General features: G+C 38.1%; 1 protein-coding gene across 7 annotated transcripts in view; it reads left to right on the top strand.

Annotated features, from left to right (window-relative positions):
- Dlc1 (DLC1 Rho GTPase activating protein) overlaps positions 1-19,126 on the top strand; it is a 359,328-nt gene that overhangs the window by 201,178 nt on the left and 139,024 nt on the right. Inside the window, exon 1 of one of the 7 annotated variants that reach the window (XM_020167595.2) lies at positions 7,856-8,143. The exons of 5 other annotated variants lie outside the window; for them this stretch is intronic. In XM_020167595.2, coding sequence (XP_020023184.1) covers positions 8,005-8,143 — 139 coding nt within the window. In that variant the 5' untranslated portion in view covers positions 7,856-8,004. Of the gene's footprint in view, positions 1-7,855; positions 8,144-19,126 lie in introns of those variants that run through there. One more of the 7 variants, XM_020167596.2, reaches the window with a different exon arrangement.

Raw genomic sequence — 19,126 nt, 5'->3', positions numbered from 1 at the left:
TAATATGATATCAAAGTTTGAACACTAAGCTTATATTCTCAATTCTAATATTTCCATCTGTTCTATGAAATTCTTATTCACAAAATCAGTTGATTTTCAGTTGGGCTTCTATTTTGCTTTACATAAGTGGTTTATTAATCATAGATATTAACACTATTGGTTATTTATGTTGCAAGTGTTTCCCTAGTTTATCATTCTTTATATCACCCCACAAAACTGCACTAGTTTGGGCTGCAGATTTGGGGTAAGATTATTTTTCCCATTGATCTATTTTAGCACCTTTATCATTCATGCACCATGAAGTTAAACATACTCCATACTTTCTCCAACCCCCAGGTCTGGCAGGCACTGAGCTAGTCTCTGTCATTATAGTTTTGCCTTTTACAGAATTATGTACAAATGGAAAGTGTGTTATTAATATTTCATATGAGTTTTTATACAAACATATATTTATTTTTCTCTTGACTAGTACCTTAGAGTAGAATTAGCTAGTAAAAACATATTTAATTTTACATAAAAATTCTGAACTATTTCCAAATTGATTGAACCATCTTACATTATCTAAGCAATCTGTAAGATTTCCACTTGTTTCATGTCCTCTCTGACACTTATTAAGGCCAACGTTTTTCATTTTAATGGCAATGTATCTCAAGGTAGTTTTAATTTGCATTTTCCTAATGACTAATATGATTGAGCATCTTATCATGTACTGAACAAACATATGCTTCTTTTGTGAAGTGTCAATTCAATCCTTTTGCCCATTTGTTAAAAAATGGTCAGAAGAAGATAGTCACAAAACTTCTCTGAGTCTTATAGTTTTACTCCTACATTTAGATGTATAGTCCATGGTCTATTTGGAGTTCATGTTGGTTTAAGGTGTGAGGTAAGGATCCAGGTTCCTTTTCTACCATATGGTTATCTAATTGCCCTAGTGCTATTTGTTGAAAAAGATTATCCTACCCTATTGACTTACTTTGGAACCTTTTAAAAAACTCAGTAGATCATACAGTAAGGTTTTATTTCTGAAATCTTTTATTTGGTTCCACTGATCTATATGTCTATTCTTAAATCCGCATCACCCTATCTTGATTATTGTTGCTTATAGTAAGTCTTGAAATCAGATAATATAAATCCTCCAACATTGCTTCTTTTGAAAAATAATTTGGGCTCTTTTAGGCCCTTTGGGTTTTCTTAGAAGTTTTAGAGTCAACTTGCCCATTTAGAAAAAAACCTACTGGAATTTTGATTGGTTTTATGTTGAGTCTATAGATTGCTTAGTTTGGAAAGCATTGACATCCTAGCAATAATGGTCTCCAAGTCCATGAACATGGTACATCTTCTCTATTAGGTCTTCTCTAATTTCTCTTAGTCATATTTTATAGCTTTCAATGTAGCAAATTTTTAGGGAATATAATTAAATGTAAGTTTTTCATATTTTTGATCATCTGTAAATGACATTATAATTACTCAATATTAATTGCTAGCATGTAAAAATACAGTTGAATTTTGTGATCCTGTGATCTTTCTACACACTTTTGATTTCTAATTAATCTGACTATAAATTAATTTTATTCGTATCTTCAAAGAACCATCTTTTGATCTTGTAAATTCTTTGCTTCAGTTTCACTGGTTTCTGGTTTATCTTTAGTATTTTCTTTCTTTTGGTATGAGGTTCAGAACTGCTTTTCTTCTAGCAATAATTTAGCTTCACTGTTGAAGCATTACTGTTTTGGAGACTCTACAAATGCCCCATATTTCATGAGGTCTGTGCATACTGGCAGATGGGAACACAAACTAATCTCAGCCTGTGTGAGTTCCAGGAAGTGATTTGCCTACTGATCTCTAATTCTTCTTTCCCACCCTTGGAGGGTTCCTTCTCATGCCTGAGCCGATCAGTTTGCAGCCAAAGGCCTGGGGAAACTCTCTGCAGAGCTGCAGAGCTCACTCTTTGTGCTGCCTCCTCTTCTTTGCTACTCTGCTCTGCAAATTCTAGCTAATTTCTGAGCTCTGTCACTTGAAGACTCCAAGGCTATGTTTGATCTTTTTTCTGAAATTGCCCCCAGGCAGAGGATTGAAGTTGGGTCCATGGTAGTGTTCATCTGTTTTTTTTTTTTTAACTTTCTCTCAGAAATCACAATCCTTACATCCTTTTGTACAATTTCCATGTGAACTTATTTTAGTTTTTTTTTTTTGAGGGTGTATATTGTGTGCGTATGCATATGTATCTTGATGTATCAGCAGGATACCTTTGTGCATATAAGTTAAGTCAACCTGCAAATAGCTTTTCACAAAAATATTCAAGTCAGTTGGTATTGACAGTATTTGGAGTCTTGCCAAAAAATATGGTTTTTATTAATAATGAATTTGAAAAGTTGTAATCAATGGGTTATATTAGCATAGAAAAATAGTTGGGATCCTGTTTCATCTAAGTTTTGTTATCCTTACGAATAAGCTTGTATATCCAAAATTATCTATAATTGCTTTTGATTTTATTATTAGTATAGGTATGCTATTTGAAGTGATAGATAGTTGTCATCATCCAAAGATGATAACATCTGCCACTTTTTATGGGCATTTGTGGCAATGAGCATCTGGACATGAAGGTAAAATAGAACATTGAGTTTTTTGTCTGTTACTCAGAAACAAGAAACAAGTCTTATGATTCCGAATCAGCAAGAGATTGATCATTTTATCCCAATTTCAATAACATGACACATAAAATAGTTAATATGAATTGTAATAAACACAGTGTGAAAGCAATCCAAGTAGTCATAGTGTTCTTCAAATCTGAGTGAGCAGAGAAATTACATCACTCTATTCTATGCCATAATGCTAAATGCCTTTAATTAATAAAATACTGAAATTTTACACTGTGAAGAACAAAGAATGGGAAAATAAAACTATAAAAGGAAAAATAAAAGGAAATGAAGAATAAGAAGAGAATCCTCCCAGTTAGATTTTACCTACACTTAAAATTTATTTTAACATTAGATATTCTATTTCTTTTGCTAAAGCAATATAAATTGTAAATATATCATTTCTCTTACACTGTTTTATGGTGAAGCATCCTTGTTGATTTTTCTATGGAAGTTAGCCTTCTGAATATCATGACATAGAAGAAAATCAGAAATCATGATATAGAAAAAAAATGAGGGGCATTGCTACTTCCTCTTTCCCTTTGATCAAGAATAGTTAACAGAGTTTATCACAAAAGATTCTCAACCAAATTCAGTGAAATCCATAGGGCTCCAAATGTAGAAGCAGAATGAGACATAACACTTTTTGGAGCAAATGTGATAAGAATATGTTCATACCAGATAAACATTTCAAAATGAAACAAGTATCAGCTACATAGGACCTGCATGCTATGTGCTCATTTTTGCAATAAACAGAAAGCATTTAGACATTCCTCAAAGTTAGAGACTTCCTTCTATTAGTTCTCCTTATCATAACTATTGACATAGGAATTGCCATTCACTAAGCTTGATGTTCAGGTGCCGAAGCTGGATTACTGATAGGACCTAACCAAATGGGGTTTTAATAGTTTCTTTCCAGTGTCCAATGCCCAGACTGAAGCATGGGCTTTGACTCTTAATAACCTCCCATTTCCCATCACTAATGTCCTTCAGGCAGTCCTAAAAGTTGCAGTTGTTTCAAAGAAAGTTTAATGAGTTGCATCAGCAAATGAGAATCACCATAAGATCAAGGTGTGTTTTTTCTACACAGGTTTGGAAAGAAGGCATCCCTATTACTAATTCAAAGGAGACAGGACCTAGAAATACTATAAAATTGAAATTTTTGTTTGCAGATAGAAGATGAAATTTACAAATTAGATAAAATCCACAATACATTACCAAAATGATTATCTTCAATGAAAAATACTAGGGACCTATTTGAGCCAGAATCTCTAGTTTAATATGCAAGATGAAGCCTCTCCTGTCCAGAGAGATGGAAGAGTTTGCACAGCTTTCCCTGGTCAGAGAGCAGCTTTGCCAATAGCTGAAACTAGCTTTTTATCACAAAAATAAGGAACTGCAAAGCTGTCAGAGCATAGTGTCATTATTCCAGTGGGATCTTGAGAAATCAATGGATTTTTATATTCCTACTTTCTCCATCTGCCAGGCTGAGACAACACTAATTATCACAAACTGTCCTCACCTCTTACTGACACAGAAGACTGAGATTATTTCAAATTTGTGAAAAGACATCATAAAGAATTATTCCATAAACGGTAGATTCTAAAAATCACCTTTGTATATGCAACATGTCTAATGGCCTACAAGAAGGAAAATTAAAAAATAATTTTAAATTGGCAACATTTTAAAATGGTTTTCATATCATACACATGATATGAGGCTGATATTCATCCACAGAGTTAAAATATCCTCAAAAAATTCAATTTAATGAATCTTCAGAAATAAAAGTTCAAATCTGCAGTATGACTTATAGTTATGATAAAAATCAATAATTAAATCCCATCTTGTTTAAAAGCATTTATCTGACCAGGTATATGGAAGTACATACCTATAATCCTAGCCCTTGGAAGTCTGATGTGGGAGGATCAAGAGTTTAAGGCCAGCATGTGCTACACAATGAGACCCTGTCTCAAAACAACAACTACAACAAAACTATATTTATTTATTAGCACCATCACTTCCCAAATAGTCTGAAAATAAAAGATATGCTTAACCAGGTGTGGTGAGTCAAGCCTATAATCCTAGCTATTTAGGAGGCAGAGGATTGCAGTTCAAGGCCAGCCCAGGCAAAAAGTAAGGGAGATCCCATCTCAACCAAAGGCTGGGGGTGGGTGATACATGCCTGTCATCCCAGCTATGCAGGGAAGATACTAGACTCTATCTGAAAAATAACTAGAGAAAAAAGGACTAGTGGTGTAGCTCAAGTGGTAGAGTGCCTGTCTAGCAAGCTTAAGACTCTCATTTCAATCCCCAGAATCACAAAGAAAAAGAAATGTTTATGTTGATAATTTTTTTTACATAACAATCTCTTAAATAAAATCTATTGATCATTCTACCTAATGGAGCCTATGCTAAGAATAAATGACTACAAAGAAAAGCTAAGAGTATTATCCCTGAGAGAAATGTTGCAAATGAGAAGGAGGGTTGTTCTGGAGTATTTTGGAGATAAGACCTGAGTGTTATATGATACTGTATGTTGAACTTGGCCTTGGTTCTCTTGGCTCACTGCCCTTCAGTTTTTATAGCTAGCATCCCCGAAAGCACATCTGTAGATTCAGGCGTCTTCCATGCTCTGGGTTATTTTCTTTGGCTAAGATTAAGAAGCTTTGGCCCATAGTTTAGTATCGACTGAGTGCAGGTATCACTGATGGGTCCTTATCATAATTAATCAAGTTGGCTGTGAAGCGAATGGGCTATGGAAACAATCACCACTGGGTGTGTATTCTAGATTTGTCACCTGCTGTCTAATCTTCCTCAACTTTCTTCTCTCGGATCTTCAGTTTTGTCATTTCCAAAGAGAAGATGGTGGCCCCTACACTGGAGTGCTGTGATGAGCCATAGATCTTTACACAACTCTAGAAGAGCGAAGCCTCTTTCCCTTTGTTGTTCCCCTTCCTTTCTGTATTTGGGTATAGAAAAGCTCTCTGCCATCCAATCACTTTGAATTACTCAACATGACTTGATTTACATATATCTTTGACATGGTCATGGATCTAGACTGGAAGTTTAGGTGAAGTCAATCCTGAGGAAGAATCCAGGCTACACTTTGCTCTGTGCTCCCAAGAGTCTTTCCACCTGCTTCTGTCCTAAAACCTCCAATACTACTTTGAAGTTACTTGTAGACAAGGTGATGTTACCTCCTTGAAAGCAGAATTGATGTTTTCTTCATTGTCAAGTTCTCCATGCACAGCACGCTGTAGGTACCTCATGCCTTTTTTCTATAAAGGGGTCCAAATGGACCCTCTTGGTTCAATGTGATGAAGACATGAGTCATTATGCTTCAAGGTGCCCAGACCTCTTCATTTTTTGTGGGTTTTGTTTTGTTTTGATTTTTTTTTATAAGGACCAAACCCAGGGCCTCACACATGCTAGGCAAATGCACTGTCACTAAACTATATCCCAAGCCCAATTTTTGTGCAATTTTCAGTGGCTAATATTCCTTGAAATTTCCTTTCATAAGCAAAGAGGTCTACATTACTCAGTAGGTAGATTTGCTGCCTCCGAATCTATGCTCAGCACAATGGTAAGGTAAAAAGTGGGCATCTAACAAGAAGCGTGTATCTCCTTTTAATTGAGGAGTTTGAGTTTGTCACCTGAAGGTTCAAGTGTTGGAGACTTGGTCCTTAGTGTGGTCGTGGAACCTTTAAGAGGAGGGGCCTAGCGGGAGAGAGAAAGTCATTGAGAGTGCTGAACTGGGAACCCTGAATTAATTCTGAGCAAGTTGTTTTGAGTGAACTTGATTCTAATTGCTCTCTGGCTTGGGTGGCTGCAAGAGCTCTGTTTTCTACACACACTTCTGCCATGCTGCCATTTGACATTAGCTTCTTCCCTAAGGTTGAACCAATGGGGCCACCTAATCTTGGATTTTCAGTTTCCAAACCTGTAAGCTAAATAAACCTCTTTACTTTATAAGATTCAGGCTGCAGGTATTTCATTATAGTAAGACAACAGACTAATACAGGATACTTATGAGCTTTAGCAATTTGGAAAAGATAAAATTTAAGACATATAGGTTATTTAAAAGCATTGGTCCCTAGTGTTAGTTACAATTCATGAGTTCAATCTCATTATTTTCATGATCTTTTTGTATAATCAGATTTCACAGATATGGGAAAGAAGATGCATGTTGTAGAAATTTGAAGGCTCAGGAGATCAGTGTGGGTTGAAAAATGACTTCATGAACAAAAGTAATTATGATGATAATTAGCATTTGCACATATCTTGCAATTTACAAAGTGCTTTTGCAACATTCTCTCATCTTGAAAAGGTTATAACTGGCCCTTTGATACTATCTTATGCCAATATGACCCTTCCCTGCTAAACCCCGAAAGTTGTAAGATGGGATTTGGAGAACACTGAGAAAGGAGACGATTAATAATGCATTATAAAAGGCAGAGGATCAGCCAAACTCATTAGTACAGGAACAGATTTATTTGGGATTTTAGAAACTTAAGAGCATACTTTGTAAAAAAAAAAAAAAAAATATACCAAAAGTGTTTGTTTCTTTTTAAAAATTCTTCAGGGGTGAATTTTTAATGTATAACAGTAATGATGGGACTTTCTCCCTTGAAACATAGAATCACAAAACCAGGGATATTTGAAACTTGTGCAGAGGCAAAACCTAGGATTATTTGAATAAACCGCTGAATGTACATAAAAACATGAAGTATTTTTAAAATACTTTTATTATATATTTTAAACCTCAGGTGCCTAGTTTTTATAGTTTTTATTATATATTTTAAACCTCAAGTGTCTAGTTTTTAGAATCCAGGCTGATCTGGAGGATGACATGCCTTCCTTCCCATGACCATGACAAAAAGCTGAACTTTCTGTCTCATACACAGCCTAGTCTAAAAGCAGGACTTAGTAAGGGAAGATGCGATGCTAGCGATTGACCTTGAACGTTGTATACAGCTGTACCTTCCTCTGCCCATCAAGAAGAGGCATGTTCTTTAATAGAAGAACAGCCCGGCATGTACCAAGTCAAGTTATTGGATTACACAGGAAGCTAGAAGCCTCTAGATAGCAGGGCCGCGGCTGGAGAGGGGCGAGAGTGTCGCCGGCTGGTCCTAAGCCTTTCCAGATGTGGCCGCGGCGCGCGCTTGGCCGCGGTCCAGGAGGCCGCCCGCGGCGTGCGCTCCCCGGGGCCGCAGTGCGGGCCGCGATGCCGGCGTCCTGAGCGGCGCGGGCTTGGTGTCCGCGCCCTGCAGAGCCCAGCCCCCGCCGCCAGCGCGGGACGGGAGGACAGGGCAGCAGGGCAGCAGGATGGTCGCCGAGCCAGCACTGAGCTGAAGCCATCTGCGGCGGGATGGGGGACCCCGAGGCCCACGTGATGGCGCGGCCCCTGCGAGCCCCTCTCCGCAGGTCCTTTAGCGACCACATCAGGGACTCCACCGCCAGAGCCCTGGATGTTATTTGGAAAAACACCAGAGACAGACGGCTGGCAGGTGAGGGGTGCGGAAGGGGGCGGGGCGGGGACCAGAGGTATTAAAAAGAAAACAATTTAATACACAGACCCAGTTATTAACGGATAATTAATGATCTCACCAGCGGGACAATATCATGGCAAGGTTTTCAATCTCCCTTTCGCTGGTATTTAATGTTTCAGCGGGTAGGGCTGCTTGTTTTTCTATCATGCCTCTCTAGTTATCGGTCTGATTATTTCTAGATAAGGTTTTATGAGGTTTTTTTTTTTTTTCCTTTAACCTTGAAAAGAAAAGCAAGGTCCTTTGGAGTGTCAGGAAATCAGTGGTGATGACAAACTGCAGACACAAGCCCTGAGCTCTGTAGTGCTGAGGAAGGTATCTTTGGAGCTGGTCTGGCCTAAGGTGGCCTGGCCTGGGTGCAGGGTAGGGGCCTGGCAGGGCTGTGGGTCACTGGAGTAGTGTCGCTGCCCAGTGAGAGCCTGCTGGAATTTCCTCTGGCAGTCTGCAACTGCTCTGAGTTCCAAGAGAGTGTCAGGCATGCCAGAGGCAGGCGTTTGAAATCTAATAAACATCCATACAGGGTACAATTCTAACGTTCTAGGTAGGCCCCGTGACAGACACTAAATGGCAGATTGTGTCTGAAGTTTCCTTATTGTATGTGCAATAAGGAAACAAAGACTTCTGCCTGACTCTGAGTAGGGAGAATATTCATAAATTGATGTAAACTGGTATCTCACCCTGATGTAAAGAGACTGCAAATCCAGGAAAGACCTCCCAATGCTGTTTTACCACTCTACACCATCCCCACGGATGGGTCAGAGATTAAGTTTTTCTTAACCCTTTGATTAATTCAGTTGTTTTTCATACACGGATTCGAGTTTTGAATGCTAATAGTATTAGAAGTGGCCTCCAAGGATTAATCCAGATTTCTGGGCTACGTTTTCAACAAAGGTCATTTGATTTTCCAAAGTTGGCAGGGCTTGACTTGAAGAGAGGAAATTTAAGATGTGGGATTATGATAAAGTAGATTATGGAGATAATATGCTAGTTTCATACCATCATAGGCTGTAAATTTGTTCTGAATGAGCATGAAAATTTTCTCTCTGTTCAATTAAACAGTCTTACGAGGACCACGAGAGAGTGAACAGTGTGAAGTATAACCATAAAGCAGAGGAAAGAGCAAAATGATTTAAATTTCACCATTTTATTATTGCTTTCAAGTAAAATGTGATATTGTAAAGCAATCCAACTTTACAGTAAGTTCTTTTTTTAGGGTGTATAATCACTGACACCTTGCAAGTGACCAGAGAAAGCTTAAGAGATAAGATATGGCTGTATAAAATGCCCAACTGCACTCAGTTGACCTTTACGAAAAGGTCATTCTTCATTAATTTTTTTATAAAACAGGTGATTCCTTCTTTCTTATCTTATTTGATAATTCCATTGCCACAGATGCAAAGATTCCATAAATAACATTTTATTAAAGATAGCACAAAAAGATGTTATTTGGGTTTGGTGTTTTAAGAGTATGACTAGTTCAAATATTACTGCTTTCCAGAGTTCCTCTTAGATTTTCATAAAATCAAGAGTTTTGAAAGGCACACACAGGTGACTCACAACTGTAATCCTAGCTACCTGGGAGGCTGAGATCCCAAGACTTCATCTTCAGAAATAACTGGAGCAAACTAGACTGGAGTTATGGCTTAAGCAGTAGAGTACTTGCTTCGCAAGAGAGATGAGAGAGAGAGAGGGAGAGAGAGAGCACTTTGACAGCTGATGTCCTGGGAACATAAGAATATTATCACTTGGAAGTTCCTGACTCTCTTCTCACTTTTCTGTTATATATTAATGGCATATTTGGAGTCAAAATGTAGCAGCAAATATAAAGTCATTAAAGAAAAATCATTACTTTTGAAGTGTAATGAAAAATAAAGCATTTCCACAGCTCTATAGATAATAGGATTTTTGCAGTTCATATTGCGCAGAGGGAAGAAATTCCTTATATTGTTCAGGTTTTCGAAGAGGACTATTGACCCTTGAGGGCATTCAGGTAGAAGAGAATCCTGAAACTGTGCTTGAAAAGAAAAGACTTTGACTGTGGCTGACTCTGGGGACCTGGACCCTGTTGTGTTCTCCTGAGTCTTTAGCTAATAGCTGACACTCTTGTGCGCATGCAAGCCTCAAGAGCATATACTCCTACCCATCCCTCCAGCTCCTCTGCACTCAACCCTCCCACTGACAAAGCACTAAATAACAGCTGTTTATCATCCACAAAAAGTCACTTTTCCAAACAACAGGGAAAATCTTTGGATCATCCCACTTTTCCTTGGCTTGCAAAATGGGGGCCGGTAGAAAGTGCAAACCTCCCTTTTGGCTTTCAAGTGGATGAGATGCCAGGTAAAAAGGGGTTGGGTGCCTCTGGAGGAGAACATGGATGTTAACAGCACCTGGAAAGTTATCTCCATAATGGTGTCTGCTCTCAGACCCTCATTAGGATTCTTAAAACTTAATTGGAGACTTCAGTTTCTTCCACCTGGACTAAGGGTTTGGTCACAGGACAGTTTTAAGTTTCCTTGTTAGGTCTTCTCTGTCTCTCTCATGTCTCACTTGCTCTCATACTTTAACAGTTCTTCGTTCTGCTTCCCCAAATGATTTCCGTCATGTACAAAAACTATCATTTACCTCCTCCAGTCTTAAACTCCCTTGTATATAAAACAGGATTCTGCCTGTTATTTAAGGACTTGCGGCCTTATATAAACTAAATATAGAATTATCGCTAGAAAAGACCATCAAGTTGTGAGGAATGACAGAACAGATTGTTTTAAGCTAATCAACCCCTTTATAAAATCCCATTTCTAGGGCTGGCAGAGTGGCTCAAGTGGTAGAGTGCCTGCCTAGCACTACCCCCCGACACGCCCCCGCACCAAAAAAATCCTGTTTCTCTACCCAATCACAACCCCAGGGATTTCTCATCCCCATGTCCACTCTAGGACCATTATCCTAAGGATGGCACAGAGGCGTTAGTGAGTTGGAACTTGGAGGATAGCCAAGTCAACTAATGTGACGGGAAATAGTGCATCTCTCACATCTGCTCCAGGTCCGCCCATCTTGGCACAGCTCAGCTTCTGCTCCCTGCCCTCCTCCCATTTGATGCACGGACATCTTAGCATCAGGACATACTTACGTTTACTGAAAACTAGCTGCCTCTTAATTCTTTCACAGAGGGCTTCTCAGCCTTTTTTGTGCTATTCTTGTAAAGCTCATGAATTATCGCTCAGAATAATGCTTTTAAATGTGTAATTAAAATATACAAGATTATAAAGAAAACCACTTTTATGGTAAAATATAGTCATCAAAGTTTTCAGACCACAAAATTGAAATATAGTGATATAACATGAATGACTTATATAATAGGACAATGCATTTGAAATATAGGAAATTAGGTATAATGTAAAAGATTTTTATGGATATCAGAGTACAGATGATCTTTGCTTTACTAGATTAAGTACATTAACCTGTACATTAAACTGGTTTTTGATTCATCTCCATATCAACAACCATTATAAATAGAAAATACTGAGAAGGAATGTCAATGTCTAGGTCACCAGTATGGAACCTGCAGCTTTGCTGTTTGGTGGTCGAATGACCACAATGCACACATCTGCCCAGTGGTTGAACAATGAGGTCTTGTGAGCATCTGTGTTTGAAAAAATGGCAGTTATTTGCCATTCAGAGTGGGTTTAGTAATACACAACTACGGAGTAGGGATGAATGTACGTGATACTTTGTGATTTCTACAGCAGTTGCCATGTCACATGAAAGGCCTGATTTCTATTGGAGATAATGTCCAGGGACAGCTAATATGCTTAGAGGGATAAGACAGTTTGCCGACATTCATAATTGAAGGAAATGCTAAATTTCAGATAGAGTTTAGGAAAATTGAAATGTAGTATTTCCTCATCTTAAGTTCATGAATTTTACCTTGAATCTATCCATAGACCACAGGTCAAAAACCTCTGCTTAGTACTTATTATGCCTTTCCAATACTTCTAACCAAACACTGTCTTAGACAGAGATGCTGAGCTCTCATACATGAGCTGGCTGAAATTCCTTGATGTACATTTGACAGAGCTCCACAAACAAGCTAAGACTGAGGTACCAACAAGGCTGCTCTAAGGAAAACTAAAAGAAACTTAAATCAATGCTAGTAACAGAGGCTGAAAGTATGGCATACCTAGACTATACATGTATAGTTTTCTTTAGTTTGCCCAGAGGAGTAAATAAATTGAAAAAAGTTAAATAGTAGTTTTTAACATCCAACAAAGTAAGAAAAACATGTAGTACACAACACACTGATGGGAAAAAAGAAGCCGTTCTATCTATTGGGGCAATATAGCTTACAAGGGGAATAAGTGCCTCAACCTGTGTGAGATAACATAACCTGGCTCTGTTTCCATAGCTTAACACTTAAAGAGGAAAACTTGAATTGTCTATGAGGAAGAAAAGAAAACTTAGACAAATCTTAATCCAGATGAGATTCAATGATCATAAAACCAATTCTTCAAGTGTGCATATTAGGTTGGATCCCCCTGGGGTATTTTATTCTGTGTTCACCGTCTTATGTCTTTTGGGAAATAGATTTTTACATTTCAGCTGATCAGGTCTTTAATTCACTAGCAAAATGAGTGCTTGACTTGCTTTGCAGTATACACTGGTCTCCATTCAGTGGGGCATCAAAGATTCTGGCCCATTTCCAATGAAGGGCAACCACAAACATTGACTCTTGTGAACTGCTTTGTGCTTATGTGGTTCACAGTGAAAAACAAGTAAGGGCATATGTAATGCCTTTCAACCAAGAGTGATGTATGCCTCGAAATATGCAGGCTCCTCCAGTAAACAAAGACAGCTCTAATCTAGATTTAAAGAGAGACAGCCATTGGGGACAGTGCACGAGCCACTGTGAAGTGAGCATGTACTTACAGAATTAAATTTTACTGTTTCAATAGAGAGAGGAACATGTTGATGTTGAGGTCAACTTTGACAAGAGAAAACGAAGTATAGTGACTGAAATTTCGGGCTGTGACATCAGACTCCTTGGGTTTGGACCGTGACTCTTGTTGTGCAAGTCAGGCTGTTCCTCACCAATATATGACAATAGTGCCTGAATCACCTGAATGCTTTTAAGCATTATGCAAAGCATTTAAAAGAGTCTTTGGCCTAATGAAGTAAGCACACTATTGGTTTTAGTTGTCACAGCTCCCTTCTTTTTTCTTTATGCCCTACTTACTGGTAAGCTTCACCTTCTTAGCATACCACCATTATAATTTGCCTAGGGCTTTTGGGCAAAAGTAGCTCAACCAGTCAAAAAAAAAAAAAAAGAAAAAGAAAAGGTAGAATTTCAATGGTAAATAAATTTGCTTCTGTACTTCTGGAGAGAAAAAAATGAAGAATGTCATTTTTGCACAGACTTTTGGGAACTCCAAAAGGAAACGACCAGAATAACTGTTTCTGAACACTGATGAGGAAATCAGTCCTTGCCAATGAGTTTGTCATGCTAGTTATGGAATCTCTGAACATCTTCCCAAGCAAGTCAGAACCTGCTTTGAAAAACTGCTATATGGATGGAGCCAAACATGGGAAAGAGCAGCTGCACCAGCAGGCCTGGGGTCCAGGCACGTGGCTTAGCTCTGGCATGGGAAAAAGTTTGGTGAATGTCGAGGCTGCCTTTGACAGGAATGTGTCACACACCTGCCCTTTCTGGAGAGAAACGCCTGTGACTTGCTTTATTAAAGTAGCATGCGTGGATGATCTTCACATTTTGCCAATGGTTTTTGTAATTATAATAACTAGATGTGTCCAAAATCAAAGGCTTGGTAGAAGAGGTATATTTATTGATTTTCCACAGGTCTGCTTAAGAGGCCAAAGCTGGAATATATAGCAAAAACTGGCTTTCATAGAACATTCCTCTGGAAGTTCTATATTCCAGAGGAAATATTTCAGTATAGATTGAAGTTATATTCGAATGTTCTGCAATTTCTGGTTTCAATTATTTACTTTTAAAATATCCTGTCATATTCTCAAAGAGAGAAGACGTACTGTCCATATGGCACGTGCTGGACTTGTCCATTTGTAATGGCGATAGGTCTGCATTGAGTCCTCTGTGTTCTTACCCCCATGGCTTCTGGACAACCCCTGATATTTTTTAAGCACTTGCCTTGAATTATTGATGAAGACTTAACATGGTTAAGACCAAGGTTATTCATACCCTGCGCTAATCAGATATATGGTAGTAGTACTGCTGTTGCTCTTCCTAGGTTCAACCAAAGACTGGGCACTTCCTTTTTTATGAATTAAATGTGGCACCTGCCAGTAGGAGGCTACCATCACTTGCATGCATTCACGAGTGCCTACTAAGTGCCAGAGACTGGGCTAAGTTCTAATGGCATTTTCTCATTTAAAGTTCAAAATCATCCAAATCATCTTTCTGCCCTTCCTCCTTTCCTTCCTCCCCTTCCCTCCTTCTCCTCTTTGCAGCACAAGTTACCACTGGTTCAGTTTGCATTAAAACAAAGGAATAGCCATGCTGCTTCCCTACTACTCGTTTCCTGTACTTGGTCAAGGTCTTGCCCCCTCTGTGCCCTTAGGAATATTATTTATAAGTGAAAACTTCCTTGGCACACTAACTTTAACTTGTCACATCACAGCAACCACTTTTCCACTGTTGCCCATGAAGATGAAAACATCAGAATCAATCAATACAGAGAAGCTTCTTTGCCACTTTGAGGGTGGACCCGCGTGCATGTACGTGTACGTGTGCTTGTGCGTGCACGTGTGTGTGTGTGTGTGTGTAAGAGAGAGAGAGACACCCAGAGATCCAGGAGGGTGATGTTAAGGTAAATACAAGTATTGCAGACTTTTTTTTTTCATAATAGCATTGGTTTTTCCAGCCAGGTAAATTATTTGGTTATTCCTCAGTACTTGAAGAAATTCTCACACTAGCAGCTTAAATGACTGGCCTGACTGTTTCCTCTATTCAACATAAGTGTGTACATTTATGCACACACATGCATATGTATCTGTATGATACCCCATGTGATTTTTATTTCTCTGCAACATGGGAAGCAGTAAGGTCATTACCCCACACTTTGTATTCATTGTAACAGAAATGTTTTCCAGGTTGAATGGTTCATGAGAGCTTAAGAATAGCAGCCAGAAAATGGAAACAAGGATCTTTTCCTGATTTGCCTAGATTCTAACTATGGCTTGCCATTATTTTACAGTAAAATATCTTAGTGTTGATCCCAGGGTTCTCAGTTTTGATCCTAAAGCAGGAATCTCCAATCAGTGGTATCAATCCATTCTTACATAAACAAATTAGCAATTTCTAAATGATGAAAATCACCAAGATGTAGTGAAGAAACATGGCATATTATTGCTTGGTGAAGTCTTGGCTAATGATCTCTGAACATTCTGATATATATAACCCTTCTTTCTATTGGTCCCCTATCTCTTTATTAGACTTACTATTAACACAAGCATATTTGACAATTGCATACACATGCATACACCCCTCAGGAACCACATGACCTCATAAAAGACTGGAGGTTCTTGATTTATAGAATGCTGGTGTAAAAGTCACGACACAGCATCTGGTTGTTGACAACCTGCAGTGTGGGGGTAACAGCACATTTTATGGTGTCTAGACTTTGTTTTATCTTGTAGCTGTTCAGTGACATATTTAGCTTTTTGTAGACCACTCTCAAATTACTGACTCAGCAGTCACTGTGGTTCAGTTTATCAGGATTCATCATCTTTAATCTGGTCTTGAATAGCAGGATGTTGTATGTCCAGATTGAAGGTTGACCTCTGAATGTTTTCCATTCATGTATGACTACTCTATCCTAGAGGTCTAGACAGTGTTATTGGTTTCTCACCAACATAAACATCTGGTAAAAGAAAAAAAAAACTAAACTAGATGAGTAAGAACATTCCTAATCTACCCTTGTAGTACACTATTTTAAAACAAAACTGTAAAAAGAAGCCTGTCTCAGGTATAAAAGTATACCATGAAACATATTGTTTTTCAGCTCTGATAAGACTGACTTTGGACTGTAATTTTTCACTGATGAAAACAAGTTTGAACATGTAATTTCAGACAGCAACAGAAACATCTTTCCTTTGTGCTCTTACCAGAAGCTAGAATTTCTTTGGTGAATTTCAGCCAAATGAAATTAGCACATGCATGTTGACTCGTGTAGCTCAAGCTGGACAAATGAGATGACAGACCAAGGGGTGGAGGTGTGGGAAGACGGGTGATGAGATCAAACCAAACCCCTGTGGGCATTAGTTATCAGACCTGCTAAGTTATTACCAAGCCTTCTAAAATTTTATTTTACATAGATCAATTTTAACATTCTAAGAGTTATCCATTGCTTTGGAACTACACAGAAGGCTTATTTAAGAGCCCAAACTCCTTAGGATATTATTGTATTGTTGAGTCAAAGGGAGAAACTGAGGCCCTTTTCTTTATGCTGGAACTACATCCAACCAAATTCCACAGAAAACATTCCCACAGTCATGAGCACCAGAATGTGGATGAATAACAAGATACCCCAACATACTTGACTTATTCATGTCTTTTGCATGCAAATTAGGCATATATCACAATGATAAGAAAAACACTAGAAGTTGTACTTGTAATATTGTAAATTTATGAAATGTACATTCAGCAACAAATTCCAGTTCATGTACAATAGTTTGTGCATAGAATTCTTTTTTTCTCTCTTTTTTTCCTAAGGAGACAGAGAGAGAAGTTTGCTTTAGTCCTGTGATTGTTTAAATTGATGACTTAGAACTCAAGACTGTGCTTCCACCCAAACCTCCCTGGCACAGCACACTCATCGCACAATTGAAGACAAACATGGAGGGTAAACTCCAGAAAAATTGTGCAAAGCAGTGCCTCAGAATCTACTGCAAGTGTCCTTTGCAGCCATTTAAAACAGTAACAACAGGACCTGACTGGCCACCCTGTACACTCCTTGAGTATTACCTGGCACAAAAGAGCCACGAGTTAATAGGTGGGGGGGAATGAGACAATAAATGTTTCATTTAAACAAGAAAAAGAAAATGTATTCTGGGAAGAGTACAAACAGGGAGGTGGAGTGAATTGCTGTCTGCTCTCTTGGACACTATGACAAATGGATCAAAACTGGGCACCCATCTTCTAAGCCACCACCACACACATTCCAAGCTCCCATTCTTGTGAGGCCAGTTCACAGAAGTTGCTTTTATTTCTGTTAGCCTGAGGATGACTCCCACCCTGCTGCATAAAGTATTGTCTGAGTGAACCATGGTGGCTTTCCATCTTCATTAAGCCCTACCACTTACCCACATATGTCCCCACTCTCAAACTTCTGGAATTGTCTACTTTTCACTTTACCCATTTTGTACTTAAAGTGAGATCCTGAGTTTAATAAACTCATCACATATAATTTGTTTCTGAGTACAAACGCTTTCTTCCCTTTGTTCCATATCGTTCTCTGTATATGAACATAAATAATTTAATGAATTAATAAAAGACCACTATCTCAGCTATCCTCAGTCTCAAAATAATAGTGCATATTTTAAGATCACAATAACTTACATAAAATCTCTTTTTAAATGGGGCTTAGGGAAATTGCATTGGACAATTTTTATTACTTAAGAGAAAAGCTGACCCATACTTTGTACAAATTGAGTTCTAAGGGTCAAAAGTCAAGTGCTTTTAATAACTTTTTAAGAGTAGGTAATCTTTGTTCGCTTTGAGGTTTGAAGTGCTGGCTAATTGCTTTGTAAAATGAAGGTGCTGCTGCTTTAGCTAATTCTTCATACAGTCTTCCTAGGACATGTGAACCCAACGTGTCCTGCGGCTTCAGTTACTGTTTTCATAACATACATTTGATTCAGTATGATTTGGGCCATGTCTGAAATTATCTTTGCTTCCCCAAAATCTTTCTTCCAAAACTATCTTTAGATGGTTTTAGTTAACCAATAGCAAGATTAGTTTTGTGAAACTTTTTGACATACCAGATATTCAAGTTTCAACCACTAATTTAAGTAATAAAACATATCAGTTACTGTTAAAGATCTCTGTGAGCTCCTCCTGGAGAACATTTCCAGCTCTCCATCCTTCCCAACAACCCCCGAAATTCTCCAATCTTGAACTTGATGTTCAGTCATTCTCACAGTGGTTTTATTTTATCACATATTTATGTATTCCAAAACAGTATTAATTCCTGCTTAGCACATTTATAAGTTTTAAGTTGTACCATACTGCAGATATCAGTCTGTAATTCTCCTTACTTAGAATTATATTTTTAAGATTTATTCATGTTCAAACACAATTTGTTCATTCTTCCTGCTATCACAGAAATGTGCCATAATTTACTTATTCTTCTCTTGGGGGACGTTTAGACTGTTCCCAGCTACATGCTAATACAAGTACTTACTGTTGTGAATATCTCCATGTTTGTGTGCATTTCTGGGTGGCAGACTAATTCATCTAAGGATGGAATTTCATTGTCTAGGATATGCACATCTCATATAGCCACATAGCTTAACATGTATTACATACCCGCCAGTGGTATATAAAAATATCCATTATAGAAAAGAAAAATTTTCAAATGCTATAAACTATTTCCTTTAAAAAACAAAAAGGGCCAGATGTGGTGACTCACATTGGACCCGTAATCCAAGCTACTTGGGAAGCAGAGATAGAGAGGATCCAGAAACGCAGAACCCCATCTAAAAAATAACTAAAGCTAAAAAGGGATAAGGGATATGACTTAATTGGTAAGAGCCCTTGCTGATTTCAAACCCCAATGTCACCAAAAAAAATTTTTTAAGTAAATGACATAAATAACAAGATATCAACAAAGTCAAATATATATATATATTCATCTGTGTACACACATTTACATGAAATTTGCATATGTATGTGTGTATGCATATATACACATACATATA

This window comes from Castor canadensis, chromosome 14 (genome assembly GCF_047511655.1).
Source record: "Castor canadensis chromosome 14, mCasCan1.hap1v2, whole genome shotgun sequence".
Taxonomy (NCBI): Eukaryota; Metazoa; Chordata; class Mammalia; order Rodentia; family Castoridae; genus Castor; species Castor canadensis.
This window is presented reverse-complemented; position numbering and strand designations above follow the sequence as displayed.